The 27,929-nt window shown below is 41.7% G+C and overlaps 1 protein-coding gene across 1 annotated transcript in view; it reads left to right on the plus strand.

Moving 5' to 3' along the window:
- Positions 1-9,766: 9,766 nt before the first annotated feature.
- Positions 9,767-27,929, plus strand: part of ENOC (cytosolic enolase) — an 85,638-nt gene continuing 67,475 nt past the window's right edge. The window contains exons 1-4 of the mRNA XM_087699507.1: positions 9,767-9,962; positions 16,313-16,467; positions 16,567-16,741; positions 16,884-16,955. Coding sequence (XP_087555633.1) covers positions 9,858-9,962; positions 16,313-16,467; positions 16,567-16,741; positions 16,884-16,955 — 507 coding nt within the window. The 5' untranslated portion in view covers positions 9,767-9,857. The remainder of the gene's footprint in view (positions 9,963-16,312; positions 16,468-16,566; positions 16,742-16,883; positions 16,956-27,929) is intronic.

The following is a 27,929-nucleotide window of genomic DNA, read 5'->3' on the forward strand; positions in this document are numbered from 1 at the left end:
ATCCCAAAGCTACCAAGCACTCTGTGCTTCCTCAACCACATTGTAATGCACATGTTCAGTGAGAGATAAGATGAGGGTGGACTTGCATAACTCATCAAGCTCATCCCACTCGTCATCAATCATAGTTTCAGGCTGCCCGCCATGCATCCTTAGTGGCTTTATCTATCATTTTTGCACCAATACATGCCAAACTTAGCTCTTCCAAGGCATAATTCGTACCATCAAGCTTAGTGATGTTGAAGATAGCACTGTTAGTGGAAGAAGAACCCATAATGCAATCTAAAACAATGCAGACAATCCAAAAATGCTTGTTGTTTTCTACTGTAAGCAGCCAAAATACCACCAAAACCAAGGCAAAATGACCACAAACCGATAGCTAATGATACTGCCCACCAAGTACTATCAAAAGTACATAAAATCATGATGATTTAGCATGAAAATTCCACATTAGTCCATACATAATTGCTTACTGTAATAAATTACAGCCAGGTACAATGAGAGCAAACTGTAGGCAAAATCAATGCACCAAGTCAACCACTGACTGTCAAAGCATAACCAGCATTAAGCGGGCATAAATCAGCATATGATAGTCATATGGACATTAAACAAACACCCAAGCATGTCAAACGAATCCATCAGTAAGCCAGCACACCCCTTCTATAATAGGGCAAAGTGTACACAACACTGGCAAGACCTGACACAAAGAGGTGTATGCTCAATAAGTGCAAAGCCCAAATCAGCCCAAGTACATGTATGTGGACCATGGCATATCAACCATGCAACATTCAAGTGAAGAAGATCCCACTCTCAGAAGACTCAAAGCTCAATAGCATAAACCACCTACTCAATGTCTGTCAAACATCCAACGATGCTCCCACTAGCACAAAAGCAATATGGATCAAGCCAAGAAGATCAACAAAGGCTTATGAGAGCACCGGTGATGAAAGATCTAAGACCAAGCATCAATAAGACATCATGAGCATATAGGCTTTGTAGCCTCCAAGTATAGTATCCATAAATAGCAATTGTAGCCCAAATACTACTCTAGAAAGCCAAAAAATACCCCAAGTAAGCTATGGGAAGCCCAATGCATGCCAAGACAAGGCACTAGTAGCAGTTGGCTCCAAACAATGTAACAAGCATGTAATAGTGGCATAGGCCAAGCATGCCAAGATCGGTCAGACATAGGTAACATACATGCCATATTTACATCCAAGACGGAGTATCAAATGCATTCCAAATCCGAGCTCGAGTGCAAATAAATATCTGAAACCAAAGACAAGATCGATGTCGTACCCCGAAGGTCAACACTTCATTGCATATCCCAAAGACATAGCTCGAAACCAATAGGCATAACCAAATATGAGATAATAGGCTTTAGCCCACTGTGGTACAGCAGTGATTTAGTGTTCAAAACTGAGTATTTTTAGCAAGAAAATCAGTCCAAAATGATGGCATAACATGTGCCTTGCATCCCCCAAACATTCGAGCATCAATAGGTACCAAACCAGTTAAGTAGAAGTACCCAAACAAGCATAGCATTAGATACTAATGTTACTTCTACATAACATGACTGTGGGACTACTGTAAACAATCCTAGGAATGTACAGACCAGACCCAAAACCAATGCCAATGATCAAGGAGGCTTCAACTGAAGTTAGAGACCATTGCCAAGTGCATTGCCAAGCTCGAAGAAGCATGACATAGCCATCAATCAGGAGTAGGTGAGCTACTGTAGTGTGCTGTCCAGAACAACCAAAAAAATGGTGCAAATTAGTTAATCCCTTCTTCTACTCCTGTGCATCCACATGGCCTCAATGGTAGTGGTTGCAGACTCCAGGAGGTGCCCAGGGAGGCCCACAACAAGCTTCAAGTGGCCAAATGCAAGAGGGAGCTTGCAAGATCCAAGCTCCAAGGTTTTGAGCTATGGTTGCCCTGTTTGATTGCAATCTGAGAACTAAAGAAGAACACTAAAAGAACACTTCAATACCTCTATGGCAATGCTTGAGGGTGTCTCAATAGGCTAGGAAGGTGCTCGGGAAGTTGGGGAGTGACGGGAGCTCGGGAAGGTGTAATGAAGCATTCAACCAAGAAAAGAAATCTAACTAAAATTGGAATAGACATGAAATAACAAGAGAGCTATTGCACCAAGACATCTTGCCATGTATTAATGATGAGAGTTCCAAAAATACATGATAGCCATGGCTGATGCTTCATCTAGCAAGAAGGAAGCTAACATCAAGAAAGTGAACAGCCAAACTTAGTGAATGAGCCAAAAGATTTCTTCTCTTAGCCTCTTTCCTTCTTTATCCTAACCCCTCATCTCCAAAGTTAAAGACACATTTACATAGGCAAGGGCTGAATTTACAAGGGCTCGAAATTACAAGGTATGGAATTAGCATGATTCCAAAGTACAAAAATATCAATGTATTTTTCCTTCATGACAAACCATCTCGTCCTAAGATGGTTTTGTCCTCAAAACCAAGGATAAATGGACCAAAATCCATACCAAGGATGATGGTAATCATGCCCATGTAGCTCCAATATGATAGGAAAGCATTTTCCATGTAAGAGAGACCTTTATGTATACCAAACTGTGAGTATAAATTGGCTGTTGTCCAAACAGGGCTGATTTACAACAAAAATTGTCATAACTTTTGATAGAGTGGTCCAAATGACACATATGAGGTATAGAAATGAAGCATAAAATCCTTAGTATTACCCCGTAATATTAACCAAGGAAAATCATTCACATACGTGGATGGTTTCCAAGAAGATTCCTCTATAGGTAGGCTCTTCCACTTAATGAGGTACTCAATAAGAGTACGATTTCTGAGCACTTTTTCTCTCTTTCCAATAATGCTTTCAGGTTCATATATGACAAGTCCTGCTTCATCCATTGGTGGCAACTCTTCCAATACCTACACATCAGGTCCAACATACTTCTTAAGTTGTGAAACATGAAATACATCATGTATTCTAGTGGAAGAAGGTAGTTGGAGCTTATAAGCAAGCTCTGCAACTTTGTCCACTACCAAATATGGTCCATAAAATCTACGAGCAAGCTTAGTGTTCCTACTCTTCAATGAAGCATACTATGTCTTGGGCACTTTAAGAAACACCCAACCTCCAACTTTGAAGTCCAAATGTCTTCTCTTCTCATTGGCATAGACTTTCATTACTTCTTGTGCTTTTCTTATCCTGTCCTTGCATTGTCTCATGAGCATCTCCATCCTTTCCAACTCTTCCTTTGTTTGGAGGTTGATATCTTCATGAAACAAAACTGATGGGATTTGGACTTTGTACCCATAAAGTGCTTCAAATGGGGACATACCTATGCTCATGTGATACGTGTTGTTATAGCAAAATTCAGCAAGGTGGATCCAACGATCCCGTAAAGCTTGTGTGCCATGACAATAATGCCTAAGGTACACTTCCATGAAGTGATTGACTCTCTCCGTTTGCCCATCGGTTTGGGGGTGATAGACTGTACTAGGAGTGAGAAAAGTACCCATAGAAGAGAATAGACTTCTCCAAAAGTTGCCCATGAATTGTGTATCTCTATCTTTTACTATTCTCATTGGCATACCATGCAGCTTGAACACACCTTCCATAAATTGCTCAACCACTTGCCTTGCTGAATATTTTATTTTGGTTGGAATAAAGTGGGCTGATTTAGTCAATCTATCAACAACCACATAGATACTATTCCATCCATGACTAGTAGTAGGTAATCCCGTTATAAAGTCTATGGAAATGTAGATCCGTTTGCCCGTAGGAATAGGTAAAGGCTGAAGGAGTCCGGTTGGTGATAAGGTGGAGTCCTTATTTTGTTGGCACTCTAAACACTTGGATGCATGCTCCTTGACGTCCTTCCATAAACCCTTCTAATAAAAACTTTTATGGACCTTGACAAAGGTCTTGAAAAGACCCAAATGACCAGCCATTGGTGATGAGTGCATCTCATGGAGCACTTTCAGCTTGAATTTACTGTTAGGAACCAAGTACACTTTACCCTTAAACCATAAGAGTCCATTACGCACTTTGAAATTTGAAAATTCTTCATCATGTCCTTGCTGTAATTTTTGTAAAATTTGGACAGCATGCTTATCCAGCACATATTCTTCTTGGATGTCATTTATCCAACCCTTATAACTTGTAGACACTATAGATAAACTACATGCCCACATTCTAGATAATGCATCAGCCACAACATTATCCTTTCCAACCATGTATGCTATTTCAAAATCATATGACTGCAAGGTAGTCAGCCATCTCTTTTGCTTGGGAGAAAGGTTAGGCTGTGAGAGAAAATACCTCAACACCCTATGATCGCTTTTGACTTTAAAATGTGTTCCATAGAGATAATGATGCCATTTCTTGATCACATGTAGAATAGCAAGCATCTCTTGCTTGTACACATGCATCTCCCTCTCTTTATCATTGAATTTTCTGCTCTCAAATGCAATGACACCATGCTCCTAAACCAAAATAGCCCCTAAACCTCTACCACTAGCATCCGCGTAGATGGTAAAAGTCTTGGAAAAATCAGGGTAAACTAGTATTGGTGTTGAAACAAGCAATTGCTTCAGCTCATTAAAGCTCTTGTCGGCGATTTCGTCCCAAAAGGCCTTTTTTTTCAGCCGATCGGTAAGAGGAGCTGCAACATGAGCATAATTCTTCATAAACCTACGGTAAAAGGATGATAACCCAAGAAAGCCTCTTAAAGAAGTGGCATTAGTTGGAGTAGGCCATTCTTTGATGCATTGCACCTTCTTAGGATCCACTTTGATTCCATCTTCTCCCACTATATGACCCAAGTATTCAACTTACTTTGTCATGAATGAATACTTAGTTGCCTTGGCAAATAGTTTATGCTTCCTCAATATATCGAAGACCTCTTTTACATGCTGTAAATGGTCCTCTTTGTTCTTGCTATAGATCAAAATGTCATCAAAGAACACCAAAACTATCCGAAATAGCAAGGGCTGAAGTATCTTATTCATAAGAGATTGGAATGTGGCTGGAGCATTGGATAAACCAAAAGGCATAACCATGAATTGATACAGGCCTCTTTTCGTCCTAAAAGCTGTTTTAAACTCATCCCCTTCCTTCATGCGTATTTGATGATACCCCGATCTCAAGTCAATCTTGGAGAACACCTTAGCATCCTTCAATTCATCTAGGAGGTCATCTATTCTAGGTATTGGATACCTATTCTTGATAGTGATCTTGTTAAGATCGCGGTAGTTGATACACATGCGAAAAGAGCCATCTTTCTTCTTTATAAGAAGGACCAGAGAGGCAAAAGGCGATTGGCTTGCCTTGATGAGACCCATTTCTAATAGCTCTGCTGCAAAAGAAAGGTCCAATCAATGGAACTTTGCTGGAAAACCCTGTTCCAACTCTTTTATTACTGACCCAATTAACAAATGCCAACAATAGCATTCATAATGCTCAGCATAACTCTGTCCCCATTTGCCACTTGCATTGCATTATGTTGCCATACATTTGCCTTTGCATAATGTAACCCATGCCAAATATACCATGTTGAAGGCTGAATTTTTGTTCCCTTGAGTGGTACCTGTACCTGAACTTTAAATGTGTGGGATCCGAGACTTGAGGGGTGTGCAATTTTCCCTCTCAAGCCGGTTTGTGCTCCCCTTCAAGGTCCTTGTCAGTAGGGGAGGGTCACCTCTCTTTTGTCCTACCAACTCACTCGGCATCCACTTTTCCTTGTGGGTAGATACAACATGGCAGTTCAATGCTAGGCTCTAAAAATAAGCATGAAATGCATGGAATGAAAAGAATTTGATTGCCCTTTTATGATATGCAATAACTCGAATGGAATAGGCTGAAATTAAAATGGGGATGGGTAAGGGATAACCTCAGCAGTGACTCACTACTTAACAATTCTTATTCCACTTACCATTGGGTAAAATTTCACTCATGTCAATGAAACAAAAAAGGAAAAAAATTCAATATCAGGGTTAGGTAAATGAAATGAGAATTTGAGGCACTTGGAAGTGATTATTTCAGTGAATGAGAGTGATTATGCAATGATCAATCACTAAGATATCTCTATGGATTTCCCATGAAATGCATTTGATAGAATGGATGGGATTCTTTATCATTTAATCCCTCTTTCATCAATTGGACTTAGCTCAGTAAGAGGATTTAAAGAGAGATTAAAGATGATTAGAGTACCTCTTAAGCTTGTAGGAGAAGAGTGTTGTTGTTGATGAAGGAATCTCCCACAAATAAAGCTTGACTTCAGCTTCAAATCCATCCAAGAATTCCCAAATTTCAAGAATGCTCCATAAAGAAATAGGCCTCGACTTCATTGAGTTCCATGGTTGCTCCAATAGCTTCAAGAATGGTTGATGTAGGTAAAACTCTTCTTCTACTTGTTGTAGAGCTTGAAGGACCAATGAAAGAAGCTCCAATGTAGTGTGTACTCCAAAATTTGAAGAGAGAAGCCAAGATTTCAGTGACGTTGAAGATACATGCTGTCCATTACCTTTCCTTGATCAATGTTGGATCGACGTTGATGAAGGCTTGAGGGTAAATGCTTGAGGATGCTCCAGGGATGATGTACCACTAAAACCCCCTTCATTTGCTTCAAGAATTTAGAAATTCTTTGGTGCTGTCCCAAACAGTCATGTCTAGGGTTTCATGAGAGAAGGGAAAGATCAAAGATGGAAGAAAGGTTGTCAAGGCTTAAAGGAAAGCTTGGCCATTGGTACTTGAGCATTATTCATGGATGATTTGAGCTCCATAGCTCATCATTTGGACGAAATAGGCAAGAGGATGCTGCTAGCACAATTTACGCTGCTGCTGTCCACGTGTTGGAGAGAGGAAGAAGAAGGCTAATAAAGCCAAATAACCATTCTACTTGAAGCTCATGAGATGGATAAGAAGGCTATGGAGTCCTTTTGCATGATAGAAGTCATGGGCAAGAGATCTTGCTCAGCCTTTGGCCATGGATTCTTGAGGGAAGCTTGAAGGGAAAAGGGAAGAAACCCCTGTTCTTGAAAAGTAACTTAAGTTTGAACCAAACTAAGTCTTGTAACCTTCGTTTTGTCCAACTTACCCCAATTTTTGGTCCAAAACTTGGTCACGAGTTGCCAAATTGGTTGGAGCCCACCATTGTCCACTGGTTCATGCCAAGAACCTCCATCTTAGTCACGGTTTGTAAGAGATCTCCATGTCAGACCACGGTTATGGAAGAACTAACTCTTGTGAGACTGAATTTTAACTGCGGTTTTCACTCCCTAGTCACTACAACTAAATCTATTGCATGAAAATGACTTCTGACAGGATCTAAACTAATGCTCTGATACCAATGTAAAGAAGCATTCAACCATGAAAAGAAATCTAACTAAAATTGGAATAGATATGAAATAACAAGAGAACTATTGCACCAAGACATCTTGCCATGTATTAATGATGAGAGTTCCAAAAATACATGACAGCCATGACTGATGCTTCATCTAGCAAGAAGGAAGCTAACATCAAGAAAGTGAACAACCAAACTTAGTGAATGAGCCAAAAGATCTCTTCTCTTAGCCTCTTGCCTTCTTTAACCTAACCCCTCATCTCCAAAGTTAAGGGCACATTTACATATGCAAGGGCTAAATTTTCAAGGATTGGAAATTACAAGGTATGGAATTAGCATGATTCCAAAGTACAAATATATCAAGGTATTTTTCCTTCATGATAGAAGGTCAGCTATGGCTGCCGGGAAGGAGACCCAATGCTGTAGGTATTTGAATGGAAGCTAAGAATGCCACGAACCAAGCTTGGGAAGTTGAGAAGCCTTGCTCTGATACCAGTTGAAAGGTGAGAAGGATCGAAGCTTGCTTGGAAGTGAGCTATGGCGGAGAGCAAGAGCAAGAAGAGAGAGAGAGACACACAAATGGGAACTCCAACAGTCACAATGTGTGATCAGGCCTTCCTTTTTTCAAACTATCACTAAAAGAATAAAGAATAAAGTGACGATGATGGGTGTTCGCTACCTGCAGTGTGCAGTGGCAAGTACTATTAGTGTAGTAATACACGGGTGGCTAGGCAGAGGCACCTCCAAATTTGTGAAAAGTTGGCACACTCCAATCCTCTCATTAAGGCCTTTCCAATGATATTTACATGATATAGTTTTGAGGTACAATCGATATAATTATCAGTGGACCCCCTTTTTTAATAAGATGATGACATTGAAATTCTTACAAGGCCCAAAAGTTAGTCCAAATCTCCCCTAATGATCGCCTTGAGTCCCACAATAATCACATGGTCTTCCTTGTGTTTCTTGCTATTCCTCCCTTCTGCTCTAGGGTTAATGAGGGGAAAACCTCCTTGGTCCTAGAAATCCATATTGTTATCTACCATCACGAATCACCCAACTTACCCGAGTGAGTCCCTAGGTAGTAGCATGCTAGCTTCTTATGACCAACTCTCTCTCTCTCTCTCTCTCTCTCTCTCTCTCTCTCTCTCTCTCTCTCTCTCTAGCTTGATTTGTCCCTTTTCAAGGCACCCCATAGAGTAGGTTGAGAAAGAGAAACTAGACTCCACCGTTATTGGGTAGAAAGCCACCAAGAACGTCCCTTTGACTAAAGCTCAGACTGTGGTAAGTGTGGGGGTGAGCTTTGAGCCAAGGGGGATGATGTTGGCAACAACATGTAGATAAGTAGGCTACAACCTCTCTCTCTCTCTCTCTCTCTCTCTCTCTCTCTCTGTGTTGAGTAGGTTAGAGTATCCTTCCTCACACACTTACGCTCCTCCCTGTCAAGGAACATCTCAGTCATGGCGTCGCCAAGGGGATTGATGTGCAGGTTTTGCCACACATGCAACTGGATGTGCAAGTTCCGCTCACCTCTTTATGACAAGTAGAGAATACAAAATCGGGCGAGAGCACCATTGTGCAAAAGGGACCGCCGCCTAGTGGGATTTAGCGGCGGCCCTCCTGGCCCAGAGAGAGAGAGAGAGAGAGAGAGAGAGAGAGAGAGAGAGAGAGAGAGAGAGAGAGAGAGAGTCCACCAACTTTCTCATGATTGCCTTGGTTTTCACCACCCATCACTCTCACCAATTCAAATTTGCCTTGTTTTGAGAGTTGCAAGTTCGAGAGCTCTTTGGTGCTTTGATGCATCCCATACTTGTAGCTTAAACAACAAATTAGTATAGACGTTATGACTCTCATTTGTTTTTCACATAGTTTTTTGGTGTTGCTTTTTAATAATTGAATAAGGAGACGCGACCAAGTGCTTATGAATTAAAGAGCCCACATTATCAAATGATAATTCATATGGCAAGGCAAAATCATCTTACATTTCAAGTACTGAATCAATTGGTTGGTACATTTTAATTGGAAAGCAAATTTGTCATTTTTCCCATAAGATCCTTAGATCTTTAGAAAATTCCTATGCTAGAGCCAAAAAGATGATTGTGGTGGCCAAAAATTGCCAATTGGTTACTTAGAAAAAGTCAAAGCTAGGGTTCAAAAACTTGGAAGGTTTGAGAGTAAATTTTTGGAGAAGGATTTGAAAGAGGAGCATTGGAGAGTAGTGTGGTAGTGAAGTTAATTATTGAAAAGGAGAAGTTAAAGTTAAATACCAATCTCTTTATCAGATCACAATGTATTTGTTAGTGGTGTTGATTATTGGGCAACCCAATCCTTTCAAGCAAAGGCTATTGCGGATCCGGAAATGACAAAATAAGTGAAGGTGATCCGTCACACTAGTGCGGGTCACTACAGCACGGGCGTGCCCAAGGTTTAGGCCGTGACTTGCCTGTTAGTTCGGCAAGCAAACTGCTGACACACACACACACACACACACACACACACACACAGACAGAGAGCAACCATGTCGGTGCAGGAGTACCTAGAGAAGCACAAGTTGTCTCAGCGCATCGAGGATGCTGTGAATGCAGCGGTGCGTGCAAAGGCCCCCGATCCCGTCATCTTCATTGTAAGACCTACCCCCGTGACCCGTCTCGCAGCATCAATTCTTTTCATAGCCATTATTTCTTCTGCTATCATGGCGCTCTTCTTGGTTCGCTTTCTTCCATCGAGACTGAAAACTGTTCTTTTTCATGATCGTATATTAAAATCCTACGCAGATACATGGCACATGCATATGATCCCAGCGCAGCGCGCAGCGTGATAGTCAGGCAGGCTCGCTCCGCTGCATTTATTTTAGTTAGTTTTGAGTTCTTCTTTGCTTGGCACGCATTTCCGGCACTTCTATCATCAAGAAAAGAACAAGACTGCACTGCATTGCTGACTTGATCGGGTTACGGAGACGTGCATGTATACCGATCTCAAACTATGTGGTGGCTCAAAACTTGACACACAAACTGAGGGCCATATTTTTCTTGCTTCGAGGTAGCATAATTCAAATAGGTCCATTTTATAAGGTCCGGTTTTGAAATATGACATGTCCAACAGATCTCATATGCACTGTAGAGTGTTCACGAAAAACATTCTCCGCAACCCATGGATAAAAGGAGAGAACTGAGAAGAGATTGTCGTGGTATTTCTTATGAGACCTTTGCAAGTAGTCAGCTCGTATAACTAAAAGCACTAAAGAATGGTCGATTTTTCCTACAGAAGAAAAGGAAAATTTAGCTAGGATTCTCAAAACTTTGTATTTAGTGTTCTCGGCTATATAGACTGTACTAGATTCCGCAAAACAGCAAGCCAACAGTGACTTGGTTTGAGGTCGGCGATTTTAGCTTTTTTGCTTGCTTAAGTTAAGCCATTCAGCCTATGTTGTTTCTACTCCTAGAATCCCTCTAGCAGAATCCCAGTGTGTCAGAAGAAGGGCCGTGGGGAGAAGAAGATCATTGAAAGCCACCAATCGGTAACATGCACGGTCTTCTACCTTCGCAATTCTAAAAAGTGAAGGATTAGTGCTTCGTACGTGATTTTAAATGGAGCCACGATAGTAATCATCTTTTGGGGGGTAATAGGTTGCTGGCACGGCTATCCTAAAGGTTGGTTTCTACAAACGTTGGTGGTAGATCACATTTGGTAAAAGGTTGCTGACATGGCTACCCTAAAGGTTGGTTTCTGCCAACCTTGGCAGTAAATCACATTTGTTAGTCCGCTTGTTGAACCGTGAGATAAGAGTAAAAGGCTTGACCTGTAACAATCCTTTGGGGGACATAATATGTTCTTCCTTGCATTTCTTTGTTTATGTTGTAAGTTTGGACAGATGGAGTTAATGGTTTATCAAAAGAGGTCCCTTTAGAGACCTCAATGGTTTGTAAGAGAGTGATGCAGCCTTGATGCCAGCTGTTGCAAGCGTTGGGTTTAGACAATGTATCTCTTCACCTTTTTTAATTGACTTTGGAGGAGATTAGATGACAAACCTCAAACCTAGGATGCTCTCACTCTTCCATAGTTAGTAGCACAAATGAGCTTGCACATGGCTTGTGGCTTTGCTAAGCTTCTAGTAGATTGGGTTGATGCTAAGATCTATAGGAGAAATTGAGGCATTGCTTATGCGATTGCCCCAAGGTCAAGGAGGTTATGGAAAAGAGCCCTCAAGTTGGTCTTTTATGGTACATATAAGACTGATATTGATTTAGGGATCCTAGTTTCATCAACATATAGCCATGTGGATATTCAAGAGGGCTAGTTGGTTGTCATTTACAAATAGCAATCAAACATGATTCCAAGTCTTTCTTATAGAGTGGATTGAAGGACAAGTTGATTGCTTGTGTTAATTGCCCGGTTCATATTGATAGATAAATAGTTGTTGCTAATGATATGTTTCTATCGAAACAAGTGGAAATCCAAACAAAGAGCAATAAGCAGATCTCTCTTTTAGTGCTAAAACAAAGCTTAAGAAAAGAAGTCGCGAGGGCCCAATGCAAGCACAAGACTAGACCACAAGGTGTAAAGAAGTATGTGGATCAACTCAAAAGAGCATAGTATGTATAAGGCTGCCTTTATTTTTTTACCACATGCAATAATGAGTGTCCACTAAAAGTAGATCACTAAGCCAACATGTCCAAGTCGATTGAAAGGTTAGAATAGTACCAATGGTAGATAGATAGGCATGCAAGCTTGGTGCTGTCAATGTTTTGTAGAAATTACATGGTGTAGTGGACAAAATGTGAGCAAGGAATGGAGAATACACAACAAATATGAGAAGAAAAGAAATTGCTTTATTTCAAACGAATTGATACAAAGATGGCTTTGTTCACGTGTGCACTTCCATTGTGAAGCTTAGATGGCGATTGGGATAGATGATAGTTAAAGAGCTTAAGGCTAACTAGAAGAACTCTGACTGGGTGAAAGATAGATTAATGATGGCTTTGGAGGGGTTTTCCTTTTATAGCTTGGAAAGGTAGTCTTGTCAGCTTGTCCGACCATATTATGAAGATTTTCTAGTCAACCAGGGAATATTCCCTTTACTGTCGAGTTGGGGGCGTTGTCTTTGAACCCCCATCAAGGGGGCCATTGGCTCCCTTGAGATGCCCCCAAAATAGGGGTCCTTGATAACTCCCACACCATGCAACTCAATGCATTGTACCTCGAGTTGCTACTAGCATAACTACTCTATTTAACCCAAAGGCTAGATCCAGAAAGGTCACCTTTTTTTTTTGGCCATCTCGTCATATACAAGTCAGCAGGACCCAACCAATGTCTGGGCTCACATGTGGCTTCTCCTCATAATAGGTGCCTTACAACTTAAGAGTAGCATCGCTCATTGGTGGCACCTTACGAGGGTGGGACATTGAGCATATCTAATATGTTTGCAGATCATAGTTTTCAAGGAATGCATTTCTAATTAGTAGGAAACATGAAAAATGTTTATAGGCTTCTAAAATTGTGTGATGTGAAAATTCTAGAGTTGTGGTGTGTAGTCGGTTAGAAAACATAAAAATCCCCATCACCTATTAAATACAACAATTATCCTTTACACTATGCATTTTGATTTTAGGGATGACTTGAGAGAAATTGGGCTTTTGCAACAAAAGTAGCTTGAAGCTAGTCTTTTGCCTCCATGCAATAGTCAAAAGTATACACTACATTGAGTTATTGTCTCTTTTTGAATGTCTTATCTTTAAGTAATTGTCTCTTTTTTGCATCTTGTGTCTTTTGAGGCTTGAATTAATGTTGATCGCTCATAGGAACATGGATTATAATTCATAGCAACATGGAATGGGAAACAAGAATGGGGAATACCATGAATTGCCATTCCATGTGGCTATATAGTCACATCGAATAGGGAAGAATAGGGATGGGGAATGGGGGCGGGGGACTCAAAATTGGCCATTTCATGTTGGTTATGGGATTATTATTACTAAGAGTGTTATAATCTATTGCTTGAGTTGTTTTTCATCTATGGCATATGCTGCTTCTACATTTAAGGTTATCATTGGTCATGGATGGTGTAGGGTGGAACATGATGTATGTAAGTGGTCGGTCTCTTGAATATACAATTGTATTTTGTATGCAATGATGAATCGTGTCCAATATGTATTTGCTGTGGAACATAATGGTTTGCTTTGATACCATGTCAAGGAGCAGTATTTGTTGTAGAGCATATGGCAAACATTGTGACAATGAAAACTCACATAGTAGAAGAAGAATAAAGAACGATGAACATTGATTCATGGTAAATGAGTCATGCTATTACCATGAAAAGGAGCTTAGAGATGACTGCATTGTCTTGATTGAACAAGCAACATCATGTCGAAGGGGTTTGCATTGTGAAGGGAGTGAAACACAATCTCAAGCAGAGTTATTGATAATGAGGAAAATAGTTGCTCTATGGAGGGAGTGAAATGCAGTCCTCTAGGCAATGGAATGTTGGAATAGACATTGGAAGATGAAGGACATCGTAGAGGGAGCTAAATGCAGTCCTCTGAACTGTCAAAGAGGAAGGATATGCTGAAATCTCTTTGGGATCATGGCCATTGTCAAGGTAACTGCTGGGCAGCCCTTCAGGAGTGAAGAAAACACAAAAACGCAGGTATTTGATGTAGGGCTGATAAAAAGGGTGTAACCTGCTTTAGATGGCCTGAATTTGCTGTAAACAAAGCCTCCATAAAACGGCTAATGGCTTGCAACTGTCGTATGGGTGCTAGGGTGGCAATAGGAGCTGGAAACCCACAACAATGATGAAGAGAGGAGTGAACCAGCAAATGCAGCAATGGAAATGATGAAGAACAAGTTGCCAAGTGGAAAACACGGGTTGGGCAGCTCCTTTGACAAGGTGGTAGGCTGGGCAGCAGCCAACTGAATCAAGGTGGCAGCAAATCAGCTCTAGAAGGCAGCACACAAGCCACTCTTGCGGGGAGCATCCACCAAACATTGGAGAGGTGAAGGTAATCAACAATTGGTGAAGAGGGAGATTGACTAAAGAATGAGAGTGAAGTGTAAAGTGATGAATGCCCATGCCCTATTTATAGGCACATGAGTCACAGAATTGTCTATGGTGGTGCCTTGTCTCCCTTGGGTGGCACCCAGACACTAATAAATGATAGAAATAAAGCCGTTATGGGGATGTAAATGGAAATTAAACTTGAAATTATTGGAATAGAATAACTTAATGACTTTGATATCTCAATAGCTAAGTTGAAGAAACTCATCTTTGTTGGTTATAGGTGGTGATTTGGGATGTGATCTTGGATAAGGTTATGGCCCCCAAACCTACTGCCTATGGTGCTTCTATATCAAGTGGATCTTCTTCGACTCCACTTGCTCCTCCACTATTGGCTCCACCATTACCTTCTAGGATGACTCCTTTGCCTCCCACACCCTTGTTGGCTTCTCCTTCCCCGAGTATTTCTACTCCTTTCTCATCCCCTTACGTTTCTTTAGGGGGTGTTGAGCCACCAGAGGGGGAGCCTTCTTTCTTTGACTAGGGGAAACTATCTTTACCTAGTGAGTGGAAGTTCCATTCCTAGGTAGGTGCTTTATAGGTCTTGGAGGCCCCTAGGTTTCCTTTTGCAGTAGGATCAGCTCGTTGTTATTCCTTGGTGGTTTAGGCAGCTTATGTAGGATTTGGGAGTCACTCATTTCCTCGAGATGCTCGTGGGCCCAGAATGATCAGCTAGGCTACATGCCAAATAGGGGTGCTCACTTTGTGTGAACTATGCCCTTATGTCATGAATTTTAGAGGATAGAGAGTCTACCACTATTGAGGAGGCTCTTGCATAGGATGTTTGGCACCGAGCTATGCTAGAGGAGCTTAAGTCCATTGAGCTTCTCTTTCCTTGTTCATGTTCTCCTATTGTTGTGCACTCTCATACATTCTCTGGTTCCCTATCCCAATCCCATCCTGTCCCTAACCATCCTGGTCCCGCCCTCGTGTTAGAACCCCTTGTCTTGGTGGTAAGGGATGACAATTCGCATCCTTGTTCCCGTCCCCATCCGCATCCCCAAAACCCGTCCCATGTTACTATGGAATGAATTGCAGGATTGGTCATATGATTAGAAGCACCTGAGTCAACATACCATACATCACCATGTGCTCACTTTTCTGTAACAATACTTATCACAATGTTAGTCTATAAACTAAAATACGAACCTAGAACATAAGTACTAGAGGGACATCTAATGATCCAAATAGCTGTGCTACAATGAGTTGCTTTTGATCATGAATATAACGAATCAGCTGGAGAGACGGGAAAGTTCCCACTACCGGACGGTGGGCCAAGCTCAAGCTGTGAAAAAAGAGAGAGCAGGATCAAGAATATGCAACAAATTATGAAGGATATCCCTTTTATGAAAGAAAGTGGACTTGAGGCTTTTTAAATGCCGCACCATACCATCTTGTCACTTTCATGTGCATGACCACTATTTTAAGTTCTGCCATATAGGTGGCACTGCTGGGGTGTGGTACCTTGACAGGTGGGAATGTTTTACCTCTGAGTCCAACTGGTGGTCTCCATGTTAACAACAGGGTCCATGGAGGTCTATTTGTGCCAACTGCCTACACAACATCAACTTAACCATTGCAGGATGATCATTGAACTGATTTGATACCAAAGTGGGACTCATCTGTCCAAGTCATATTCTATTAGGTTTGTTGCACACGGATTAGTCATTAAATATTCAAGACTTGTCAGCAGATGTATCATTCAAGTCTGAACTTCATGGCCATTATGCTTGGTGTTATTGTGCACTTTATTTGCTTATCAAGGGCACGAGGCTTTTAGTATGAATTTTCTTTTTCTTTGTGTAGTTGCCATTTTTCTTACTGAATTTTGTCTTTAGGTTTGACACACGTACAAGTCATGTGCCTGATTATTAAAAGTCAAGATTTCACCTGTTTTAAGCTTCTTTTATGTTATTCAGTCCAATCATTTGAAAAGAGCCACGTCATCAAAGATTACAAAGATTTTTGCTCGCCAAATACTAGATAGTCGAGGAAATCCAACTGTGGAAGTTGATCTTCACACAGAGAAGGGATGGTTTCGAGCTGCTGTACCAAGTGGGGCATCAACTGGAGTGTACTTACTTTTTTCTGATCTTAGTGGTGTTTTATCATTCGATTGAGGTCATAAATTTGTAGTAAAGAGCTAGTGAAATTTTTCTTGCAATGTTTATAGACATGAAGCTGTGGAACTGCGTGATGGTGATAAAAGTAAATATCTTGGGAAGAGCGTGCACAAAGCTGTTGCCAATGTGAATGAAAGGATCGCAATGGCATTGATTGGGATGGATCCAACACAGCAGGCACAGATTGACAAATTAATGATTGATTTGGACAAGTCTGAGAACAAGGTTTGTAACTTTTCTGGCTAATTAATTACCTTATTTATGTCCAGTCTTGCTTTTGACTCTTAGCTTAATTTCTTGTCCATGTCCATGCAGCGTCAGCTAAATTTCTTTCACGTCTTCCTTTGTTTTTGGTCTGGGAGGGCAGGGAAATCTTGGTGCAAATTCAATCTTAGCAGTTTCTATGGCTGTTTGCAAAGCAGGTGCTGCAGAGAAAGAGGTTAGAGCATTCTAGCTTCAAGAGAATATTGAAATTGTGTGTTTTCAATGTGTGACAGTTGTTTGCATTGGCGATGAGCTTCATGACATGATTGACTGCTTTGCTTATTACATCTGAATGTGTTGCTGTATTAGCACGTTGGCTTACCATGGTAGATATGGGTTGTACTTGCATGTAGCTTGCTGGCTAACGTTACAGAGTTCCCAATATGCAAGCTAAGCCATTTGACTGCCAGTTAAGGTGCTGATTAGGGTTGGAAGGTGAGAACTGTTAGAAGTGGATGCAGCAATGGAAGTATAGAAAGATGCCGAACAAACTGCTGAACACAATATAGAAGAGAGAGAAAAGAGAAAACACAAGAACACTCCAAAAAAGAACTTAGAGATGTGCTCAAGAAATGAAATCCATATACCAAACACGAGAGAGTTGCGTATAACAATGAGTCATTGGTTGCAGGGCACTGGCACCGACTCCCTCTCTCCACAAGGCATGCATTGGATCTGCAAGTGACAAATGACAGAGTGTGGAGGAAGAGCTTGAATAAATGGGCCAAGAATAATGCAATAACTATATCAGGCTGGCTAGCCATAGTAATAGGGGACACCCGTCCCGGGCCCGTGGGACACTAGAACGCCGTCTCGAGACAGGACGCTTGTGCGGGATGCGGAGGTGGAACGGGGGATGTCCCCGTTTAGATTGATCACAAGGGGACGGCCATCCTTACGTCCTCAAGACGTCTTACCTGTCGGGGATGGGACTGTCGAGAGACGGACAGTCACCGTTTCCCGCTCCTTGCGCAACTCCTGCCCACCTGACTCGCAGTCGCGCATCTCCCGCTCCGACACCTACTCCTTCGACACCTCCTCCAGCTCCCCCTGTAGCCCGCCTTACCTGTTCCAACTTCCAACTCCTACTCCCCCCGCAGCCCGCCCTACTGCCCGCTATGCAGCCTGCCTTATTGCCCGCCTTGCAGCCCCTCCCCCCCCCCCCCCCCCCCCCCGCGCAGCCCTTCTTCATCATCTTCTTCTTCTTTCTCTCGTCTCCTCCCCATCTCCTCTTCTTCATTATTATCATCATCATCTTCTCTTCCTTCTTGCTCCTTGCAGTTTGGGCTCCTAGCCTCCCTACATCGGGCACCTGGGTCCCGCAGTTAGCAACAAAGGAACCAACATGGCTTCTTCACAATCGGCTTGTTGAGTCGGAGGGAGAGGCAAACGCTCCGACACATGGTCATGGTGGGATGAGGTAAATGCTGAATGCCCATCAAGTGGAGGCGGATCACGCCCTTGGTCATGCAAGCTGTGTCCATATTGGCGTACGAGTGGTGCAAGTAAAGTAAGGGTCCATTTATTGCATGAGCCAAGATTGAAAGTGCAATTTTGTCCCAATGTCACTCTGGAGAAGAGAAGGGAGCTTCTAGATCGTGTGGCTAGACAAGAGGCTCTATTGCATCGAGGCGTGCACGAGTGGCGGTCGATCTAGCTACACTTGCGGCAACGGCAGTAGTAGTAGCTGATAGGCGTAGAGCTTTATCTATAGTAGCGAGTGTGGCATCCACACCACATGGAGTTGCTGGATTGAGTTTATATTCACCATCAGTGTCTTCGTCCTCGACCATTAGACGTTGGACTACTCTCGAGGGAAATTGGGACCCAATAAAAAAAGAGGAGACAGATTTAGCAGTGGCTCGTTTCTTCTACCACGACCATATTGCCTTTCATACAGCTAGGTTTTGAGTCTTGACAAATTGATATGCTTGAATCTTTACTATTTATATTTTTTTCCCCTTAAATAATATAATTTTTAAATTTATAAATTGGGTATAACTTATATAATATAAACTTATAACTTGTTCTAAAATCACGTCATCATGATAATTATTGTGTTTATTATTTTATGTCCCCAAGTCGGAGTACTTTAGAGCCATGTTGAAGAAGGTTGGAGAGTATGGGCCTCACTATGTGCCCCCCTCTTCTGAGACTTTACGCACTACCTTGCTCGATAAGAAAAAGCGTGTTGTGGAGCAAGTTGTAGCAAACATAAAGAGAGATTGGGAGAAAAATGGTGTCACACTTATGGCTGATGGGTGGAGTGACACGAGGAAGAGTTCTATCCATGACATTGTAGCTTATTCTCAAGGGGAGATGTATTTATGTCATCCCATGATGCTTTAGGGACTGGGAAGTCTGCAGATCAGCTTGCAGCAGAGTGGATCTCTGCTATTGAGATTGTTGGGCCACATTTGGTGGTTGGTTTTGTGGCTGATGGTGAGCCCACAAATAGGCCAACAGGTGCCATTGTTCAGGGAGTGTATAAGCATATCATATTTTCTTATTGCATGACGCATTGGTTGAATAACCTTTTGAAGGATATTGGTGTGATACATGATGCAAATCAAATGGTTACTTTTATTTTAAATCACCAATATCTTCGCTATGAGTTTACAAAAATGTCAAAAAAGATGTTGTTGAAGTATTCAGACACACGGTTTGCCTATAACTTTTTGATATTGGGACACCTAGAGAATGTATGGGTGCAGTGAGACAGTTGTTTGTCAGTGATGAGTTTAGTATTTCTTCATTAGTAGTCACTCCTATGGACATAACATGCAGAGAAAATGCAAAGAGCAATGAATTTTGGGATAATGTAAAAAAAATTGATGCAATGGTTGTGCCAATTGTACAGTTGTTGAGACTCGTTGATGGTATGCAGCCATGTATTGGCAAAGTGTACGAGGCAATGGATAGGATGATTGAAAAGTTAAAAGATTAGTGCCTGATGCTGAGCAATATGAGGAGATAGATGATTTGTATATTGAGAGGCGGAATGCCTATAGCTCACCTTTGCATTTAGCTGCATTTGTTTTGGACCTTGAGTTTCAGGGTAAGGATCAAGAAAATGATGCCGAGGTCAATCTCCATTGGAGGCAAATTCTTGAGTGCATGGTGCTTGATATTGACACTAGGTGCAAAATTAGATATTAGCTTGCTCTCTATAGAAGAGCAAAAAACTCTTATGGCTGTGCGGATGCTCCACATGACTGATGTAGGTTTGGGGCACCTTTGTGGTGGGAGGATTTTGGATCAGATGGGCCGGAGTTGCAGAAGTTGGCTGTTTGTATCTTAAGTCAAGCAGTGAGGTCCTCTTGCTTGGAGCAATTATGGAGCAGCTACAGTCATATTGCTTCAAAGAAGAGGAATCGCCTTGGAGTAGAAAAAGCAAATGATTTGGTCTTTGTTAGTGCCAACTTGAGAATGCTTTGCAGAAGTGTTACATCACAGGCCGATCCATTTACCAAGTGGGAGATGGAGCAGGAGGAGGAGCATACTCGTTTTATGGAGACTATGCATAGCACCCATGATCATGAGGCTAGCACTTCAAGAGTTGCAAATGCGCATTTTGTTGGAGATGATGATGATTCCCTCTAGATTTGGCCTTATTCCTTGCTAGAGTTCATTTTGTATGTTGGCTTTAGGTTTATAGCTTGGTATCCAGTTGCCAACTGCCTATATGATGTCATGACCTATTGCCACATGGCACAGCTTTGTAGATGCTCATTTTGTTGCAGATGATGATAATTTCCTTTAGATTTGTTCTCCTTGGACATTTGCTTTTAGTTTCTATCTTTGAAGTTTGAAGTTTGAACTCTTTTGTAATACATTGATTGTTAAAGTTTATCCATACGGTTTGTATTTGTCATTTGCTCATCTCATGTTTGTTATGTGATTTTGATAAAATTCAATGAAAAATGATGTTTTTAAAGCTCAAATTGTGCTTGTTTACACATTTCATTGCAGTAGAGTCCATTGTGATGAGCTGAAAACTGTTTTATATGTGAAAATTCATTTTTTAATATGCCATTTCCCCCCGTCCCCGTTTCTTGGTTTTGGCCAACCCCTGTTACCGACCCCGTCCTCGACCCTGTTCCGGTCCCCCGTCCCTTGTTTCTATGTGGCCAGCTTAAAATGCATAAATCAGAATCAAAATGACCAATAAAAAATACCTAAAATAAATACCTAGTGCCCAGCCCACTCTAGCATGCACATACTCACATATGAGCTGACAATACTACTAACACACTCTCAGATCATGGGTGATTTGATACAATACAATGATGCAAAGATAATGAGTCATCTGTCAGAAGTGGAGCAGCGGTGGAAGCATAAACATGTGCTGAAATAAACTGCTGAAACACAAGACAAAAAGAGAAAAGAAAAGAACACGATACAGATGAGAACTCAGATGTATGCACGGGAAATGGAATCCATATATCTGAACACGAGACAGTCGCATACAACAGTGAGTCACTGGCTGCGTGGGCACTGGCACTGGCTCCTCTCTCCACAGAGTCTGCAGATGGTGAAAATGAAGTGACTGACTGAGGAGGAGCCACTGAGTATAAATAGGCTAAAAAAGTGGGGAGCAACAATGCTGGTCGGACAGCATTAATGCTGGCCAATTGGTGCATAAAATGTCCCACTAGCATAAAATGCCACACCAGAAAAATACCTAAAATACCTAATAAAAATGTCCAGCCCAGATCAAGCTCAGACTCACACATGAGCTGACAAATACTCTGCTAACACCCTCTCTCAGATCATGAGTGATCTGATACAATACAATAGTACAATGAAAAGGGATCATAAACTATACAACAGAGAACCACCAAGTAGAACCATGGATACCCAAGCAGTGGGTGATCAAGCCACCACCAAGGTGCCTCGGAGAGAACCTGATGTCGATGTCGATCGTACCAAACACTTGAAAATAGAGAAGATCATAGCATGTCTCTGTGTCCATCACCAATATCTTGCAGTAGCATACAAGACCATCCTGTCAAAAATGCCCCTGAACATAGGTGACCATGGATTCCCCGCCTTTGGCCAGACCGCCAAAGTGTCCCCTCATGTGAGCTCCAGACGAAAGCCTCCCGCTCTCTGTCAAATAACCAGCTCAGCATGAACCTAGATGTCAATCCCAGCTCCAGGATTTGATTCCGCCAGACTGAAGTCGATGCGTCAGGGACGTCCCTCTCTGGAACCTGTGCACCTGTATAAAAGTATAGATGAGGCGCGACTGCCCCATCTGAACACCCGCTCACACTCCCTCTCTGGCACAAGAGAGTCATGAGGGATGACCTCATCATCACCACTAGAAAGCAGCCGAGGAAGGGGCCACCAAGCCCTTCCTGCGATCCGAAGAAGAGGATCCCTTTCGCGCCTTGGACTTCACCTTGGTCGGAGGATCGGAGTCGGAGTCTGATGAAGGAGAGGACTCATCGGTAGAGTCAGCATCCCGCTTCGTCTTCTGCTCCTTCTTCCTGGAAGCCGCTAACTTCTTGCAGTCCTTTCGCAAATGTCCCTTCTTGCCACAGTGATAACACTGGGCCTTCAACTTCTTCTTCCCGTTACCCCTCTCTGAAGCTACATAAGCCTCACCTCCATAATGTGTCGGAAGCCGCCCCTGTAATCTCAAGGATGTCTCATGCTCAAGAAGCATCGAGGTCATATGTAACTTATCATCAGTGGAAGTGCACGGAGGAGCCATATGGAGAGGATAAGAAGAGAAGTAGAGAAGAGATGGAATTGAGAGAGGAAACACAGCCAAAACACAAGCACAGACTGCAGAAAATGAGAGTTCACATGCAAGATAACCCAAAATCTGATCAATAGAAGACAAAATCTGCTGCAGAAAGTCAAAAAATCAGTCAAAAACTGCCAAAAACAGCAAAAACGGCCTGAATTAACAGTCACCCAGCCACGAGAGACGCTGAATCAGCAAAACGCAGGCTGTAAACGGGAGAAAACAGGTAGAAAACTGTCGCCAGCAGCTGCAGATGAAAAACGCAGGCAGCAGAGGGTGCGTAGGCAGCAGAGGGTGCGGAGGCAGCAGGCGATGGCAAAACTGCAAAAAACGCAGGCTGAAAACAGCCCCAAAACAGGTCGCCTGGCTGCGACAGCAGTCGTCTGATCAGCAGGGGTACAAAACAGTCCTGAAATCAGCAAGAAAACACAGCAGAAACACAAATCTTGAAAACTGATACCATGTCAGAAGTGGAGCAGCGGTGGAAGCATAAACATGTTCTGAAATAAACTGCTGAAACACAAGACAAAAAGAGAAAAGAAAAGAACACGATACAGATGAGAACTCAGATGTATGCACGGGAAATGGAATCCATATATTTGAACACGAGACAGTCGCATACAACAGTGAGTCACTGGCTGCGTGGGCACTGGCACTGGCTCCTCTCTCCACAGAGTCTGCAGATGGTGAAAATGAAGTGACTGACTGAGGAGGAGCCACTGAGTATAAATAGGCTAAAAAAGTGGGGAGCAACAATGCTGGTCGGACAGCATTAATGCTGGCCGACTGGTGCATAAAATGTCCCACTAGCATAAAATGCCACACCAGAAAAATACCTAAAATACCTAATAAAAATGTCCAGCCCAGATCAAGCTCAGACTCACACATGAGCTGACAAATACTCTGCTAACATCATCATAGTCCATATAACAAAGACCACTAGAATAGGACTATGGATTCCCAAGCAGTGGGTGATCAAGCTACTACCAAGGTGCCTCGGAGAGAACTTAATGCTGATGTTGATCGTATCAAAATCTGAAAATAGAGAAAAATCATAGCACCTCTTTGTGTCTGTCACATCAATGCCTTGCAGTAGCATACATGGTCATCTTGTCAAAAATGCCTTTGAGCATATGTAAACATGGATTCCTGGCCTTTGGCCAAGACCTCCAAAGTGTCTCCTTATGTGAGCTTAGACTAGTAGCCAATCCTACTCTTTGTCAAGTAACAACCCATTATGAACCTGGAAGTAAAATTTAGCAAGGATTTCAAACCTTGCCAGACTTTGGTTGATGCGTTAGGAATCTATGCACTTGTATACTTGTATAGATGAGGCTCACTTGCCCCACCTCACCACTCTCTTACACTCCCTCTTTGTCATTGAAGAGTTGTGAAGGATGACCATTTCACCTATACTAGAAAGTAGAAGAAGGAGGGGCTGCCAAGTCCTTTTCTCGATTTGAAGATGATGGCCCTTTTTGCACCTTGGCCGAAGGATCCGAGTTGGAGTTAAAGGAGGCGAATGACTTGGTGGAGGAGTCTATATCTTGCTACTTCTTCTTCTCCTTTTTTCTCGAAGCTGCTCATTGTTTGCAATCCTTGCGCAAATGTCCATTCTTACCACAATGATAGCACTGGGCTGTCGATTTCTTCTTCTTGTCACCCCTCTCTAAAGCGATAAATACCTCGGTGGAGCCATCATATTGAGATGAATCCTCCCTTGTAACCGCAAAGACGGCTCATGCCCAAGTAGTATTGAGGACATATGTGTAAAACTCACTAGTGTCGATGATGCTGGACTGGCAAAGCATTGGCCACTCCATCAAACTCGGAGGTAGCTTATAGAGCATTCTTCACAAGAGCTTTTGAAAGGGCAGACTACATGTGTCGAAGCGGATCTTGTATCTATGTAGCAGGAAGTAAGAATGATTAAATAGTGCCCTTTAGCTCAAACTTCATCTGTTGGTGTCATGAGGACATGTATTTTTGAAACCTTACTTAACATGTGGATTAATTTTTAATCACATGGTTAAGTAAATGTTACACATGTGAGGTGTAATTGGGATTAGAGTAAATTTACGAGTCTGGGACTTGAGGAAATTAGGGGATGTCAAAGGCAAAACTTGCTATAAGTTATGCCGCTCAAGTACTTGGTGGTATTTGGTTCCAGTTGTTGGCCTAGGTCATTCATTTGACCATAAGTGTCAGTTGGTGACACTAGGGAAGTGATGTTTAATGGTACCTAATGCCAATCTGATGGTTAATGATGGTATAGAGATACTCGGGAATGGAAGTTGCCTAGCCAATTTAATTATTGGCTAGTTAGACTATTTTCAGGGCATCGAAATAATTATTAGATTAATTTTTAGTATTTAAAGACTGAAAATTAATATTTAATCATGGATAATGTTGGAAAAACCATTTGGAAAGGTGCCACTTGTCAGAAATGCCCATGTAAAACAAAAAAACGTCTTTAGAGACTGGAGAGAAGCATGTTTAGTATATTCAGCCTGCAAGAGAGAGGGAGGAGATGTTGTTGGTTTGATTTGCAGCCATTGGAGGACCTTTTGATGTAGCGAGGGGAGGAGAAGACCAATTAACAATAGGTGACAGCATCTACAAGCAGTTGAGACAGAACAACAGCAGTAAATGATAGATTTTTTTCAATTCTTTGCATCTACAAGCTGTTGAGACAAGGTAGCAGTAGTAATGACAGATTTTCTTCACGAAGAAAGTCTGAATTTTCTCTCTCCTTAGCATTCTCTCTCATCTCCCAACCTTTCTACAACCTTGCTCCAAAGATTACATCATTGAGATCACTAGAGACTGAGAAATTTTAGATTTCTTTGATATAAACCCTAATCTGCAGAGTAGAAATTAGGGTTTAGCAGTAGCCTCGGGAAGTGTGCTAGAAATTGGAAGCTCCAAGACTTGGATTCAATAGGGCTGAAGTTATTTAGCCTATTCAAGTGGAGGAACTAGCAAATCATTGAATTTGGGGCATTTTCCATCTCCATCAAAGCAAGTGAAGGCCACTTTATTGCCCAAATCAAGGGGCAAATCAGATTGAAGACTTGCTGGTCATTTTGGACAGCAAGGGGAGTTGGAATACTGAAAGGGATTGAGAGAATCCCATTGTATATCAACTTTTTCTTCAATTAAGTTAAATAAGTACCGAAAGGGCGCTAGTTTTGGGGCCCACAGGATGTCCAATGTCCAAGATTATATGGTAAAGTGTGCATTTGAATTTTGTGAATATGTTAATTGCTGTAAATAGTGCTCAATCAGGTTATTTACCACCCTATCATCTGAGGAGGAAGGCTAGTTATAGTTGGAGCTGTTCCTAAAGGGTAAATGCATGCATGGTTGAGGGAGCCTTGTAGAACATTTGAAGCTTCACGCATATCACTGAAGCAGTCCCACAAGAGGTGACTGTTAGAAAAACTTCTTTAGAGATGCAATGAAGAATAGCAGAATATGCGCAAACATCATACTTATCCCATGTGAGCACAACTTCTTCATTATTGTCCTCGTTGAAATCAGCTAGAAGAGTAGGATGCTCAAAAGTTGCAAAAACAATGTACCATAGCTGCTTCTGCACAAACCATGCTTTCATAACAACACTTCATATTAGGTAATTAGAGCCGTGAATTTTGTCATCAATAGAACAATAGGGGGGAGCCATTTGGAGAGGATAGAAAGAGAAAATAAAGGAAAGAAGAGTTGAGAGAGAGAAAACAACCAAAGCATAGCACAAATTGCACTAATTGGATTTCACACGCAATGTAGACTCTAGAGATAACTGATCACAAAATAACTGCTGCAAAAGGACAAAATCTAATCAAACGCAGCGATAAGGTGAATATTACAACCAACTGAACCTGAAAAGACAATCGCCCAGCCCGTAGGAGTCAAAACACGGAAAAAACAGGCACTAAATGCAGCAATACCACAATAAAATAATGTAGTCAAAGGAAGACCTCTAATAAGCGAAAAACAGCAGGAAGAGCATAGATCTTGAAATTTGATACCATATCAAAAGTGGATGCAGCAATGGATCTAATGCATTTTATGTTGGTTGACCAGAAATCTGATACCATGCATAAATGCATAAATGACTACCAAAATGACCTATAAAAATAACCTAAAATAAATATCCATTGCTCAGTCCACTCTAGCATGCATAGACTTACACATGAGTTGACAATATTGCCAGCAAGAATGCCTCCTAAAAGTATCAATGTGTGCAATAAAGCATGAGGGATCCTTCTTGCATCTAGAGTTAGTATTGGAGAATGTAAGGATTATCTTAATGGGTCCTGGCACAAGTTGTCCACAAAGGAACTAGATTCACAAGTATTTCATTTGGGTCTGATTGACAAGTATTTCATTTGGGTCTGATTAACAAGTATTTCATTTGGGTCTTCCATTTGTGTGAGCTCTGCATTTGTTTCTCATTAAGTGTAGGTTGTGTAACCTTTTTAGTGTTCTTTTCATTGCGAGTCTATAGGACTACTAGATTTGGTAAGTTTCAAATTAGTCATGATTCAGGACCATAGTTGTTCATGTCTAACGCATATCCATATCGTCGTGTGTGACATATCTGATGTTGTTAAGTGAAAAAATTTTGACCAAAAAGTTGCCATTCTGATTGCATGGGGGACTGTTGGTGACTATTTGGGGCAGCTTTTGGGCTGTTTTAGATGTCCTTTAGGCTCCCTTCCCCACAATATGCGCATGGGCGTATACACACACCCCCCTTTTTCTCACATACAAACTCGCTGTCATGAGGACATGTATTTTTGAAACCTCACTTAACATGTGGATTAATTTTTAATCACATGATTAAGTAAAACTGGGGTTAAGAGTAAATTTATGAGCCCAGGACTTGAGAAAATCACGGGCTGTCAAAGACAAAAGTCGCTATAAGTTATGTTGCATAGGCACTTGGTGGTATTTGGTGTCAATTGTTAGCCTAGGCCATTCATTTGGCCATAAGTGTCAGTTTGGTGACACTAGAGATGTGGTATTTAATGGTACCTAACGCCGATCTAATGGTGAAAGATGGCACAGAGAGACTTGGAAGTGGAAGATGCCTAGCCAATTTAATTATTGGCCAGTCAGATTATTTTTTTGGATACCAAAATAATTATTAGACTAATAATAGTAATTAAAGATTGAAAATTAATATTTAATGATGGATAATGTTGGAAAAACCATTTGGCAATGCTGCCACTTGGCAAACTTGCCCATACAAGTTGGTAAAAGGCTGAAGTAGAGGAAAAACGAGATCATTTCTTGTTGTAGCAAATGTGGGAGAGCTATGAGCAGCCATGGCCAGCCTATTTTCAGCCATTGCAGCCAGCCACGAGTGAGTTTTGAGGAGGTGAT

This window comes from Lygodium microphyllum, chromosome 19 (assembly GCF_053477565.2).
Source record: "Lygodium microphyllum isolate KBCC chromosome 19, Lygodium_microphyllum_v1.1.10, whole genome shotgun sequence".
In the NCBI taxonomy this organism is placed as follows: Eukaryota; Viridiplantae; Streptophyta; class Polypodiopsida; order Schizaeales; family Lygodiaceae; genus Lygodium; species Lygodium microphyllum.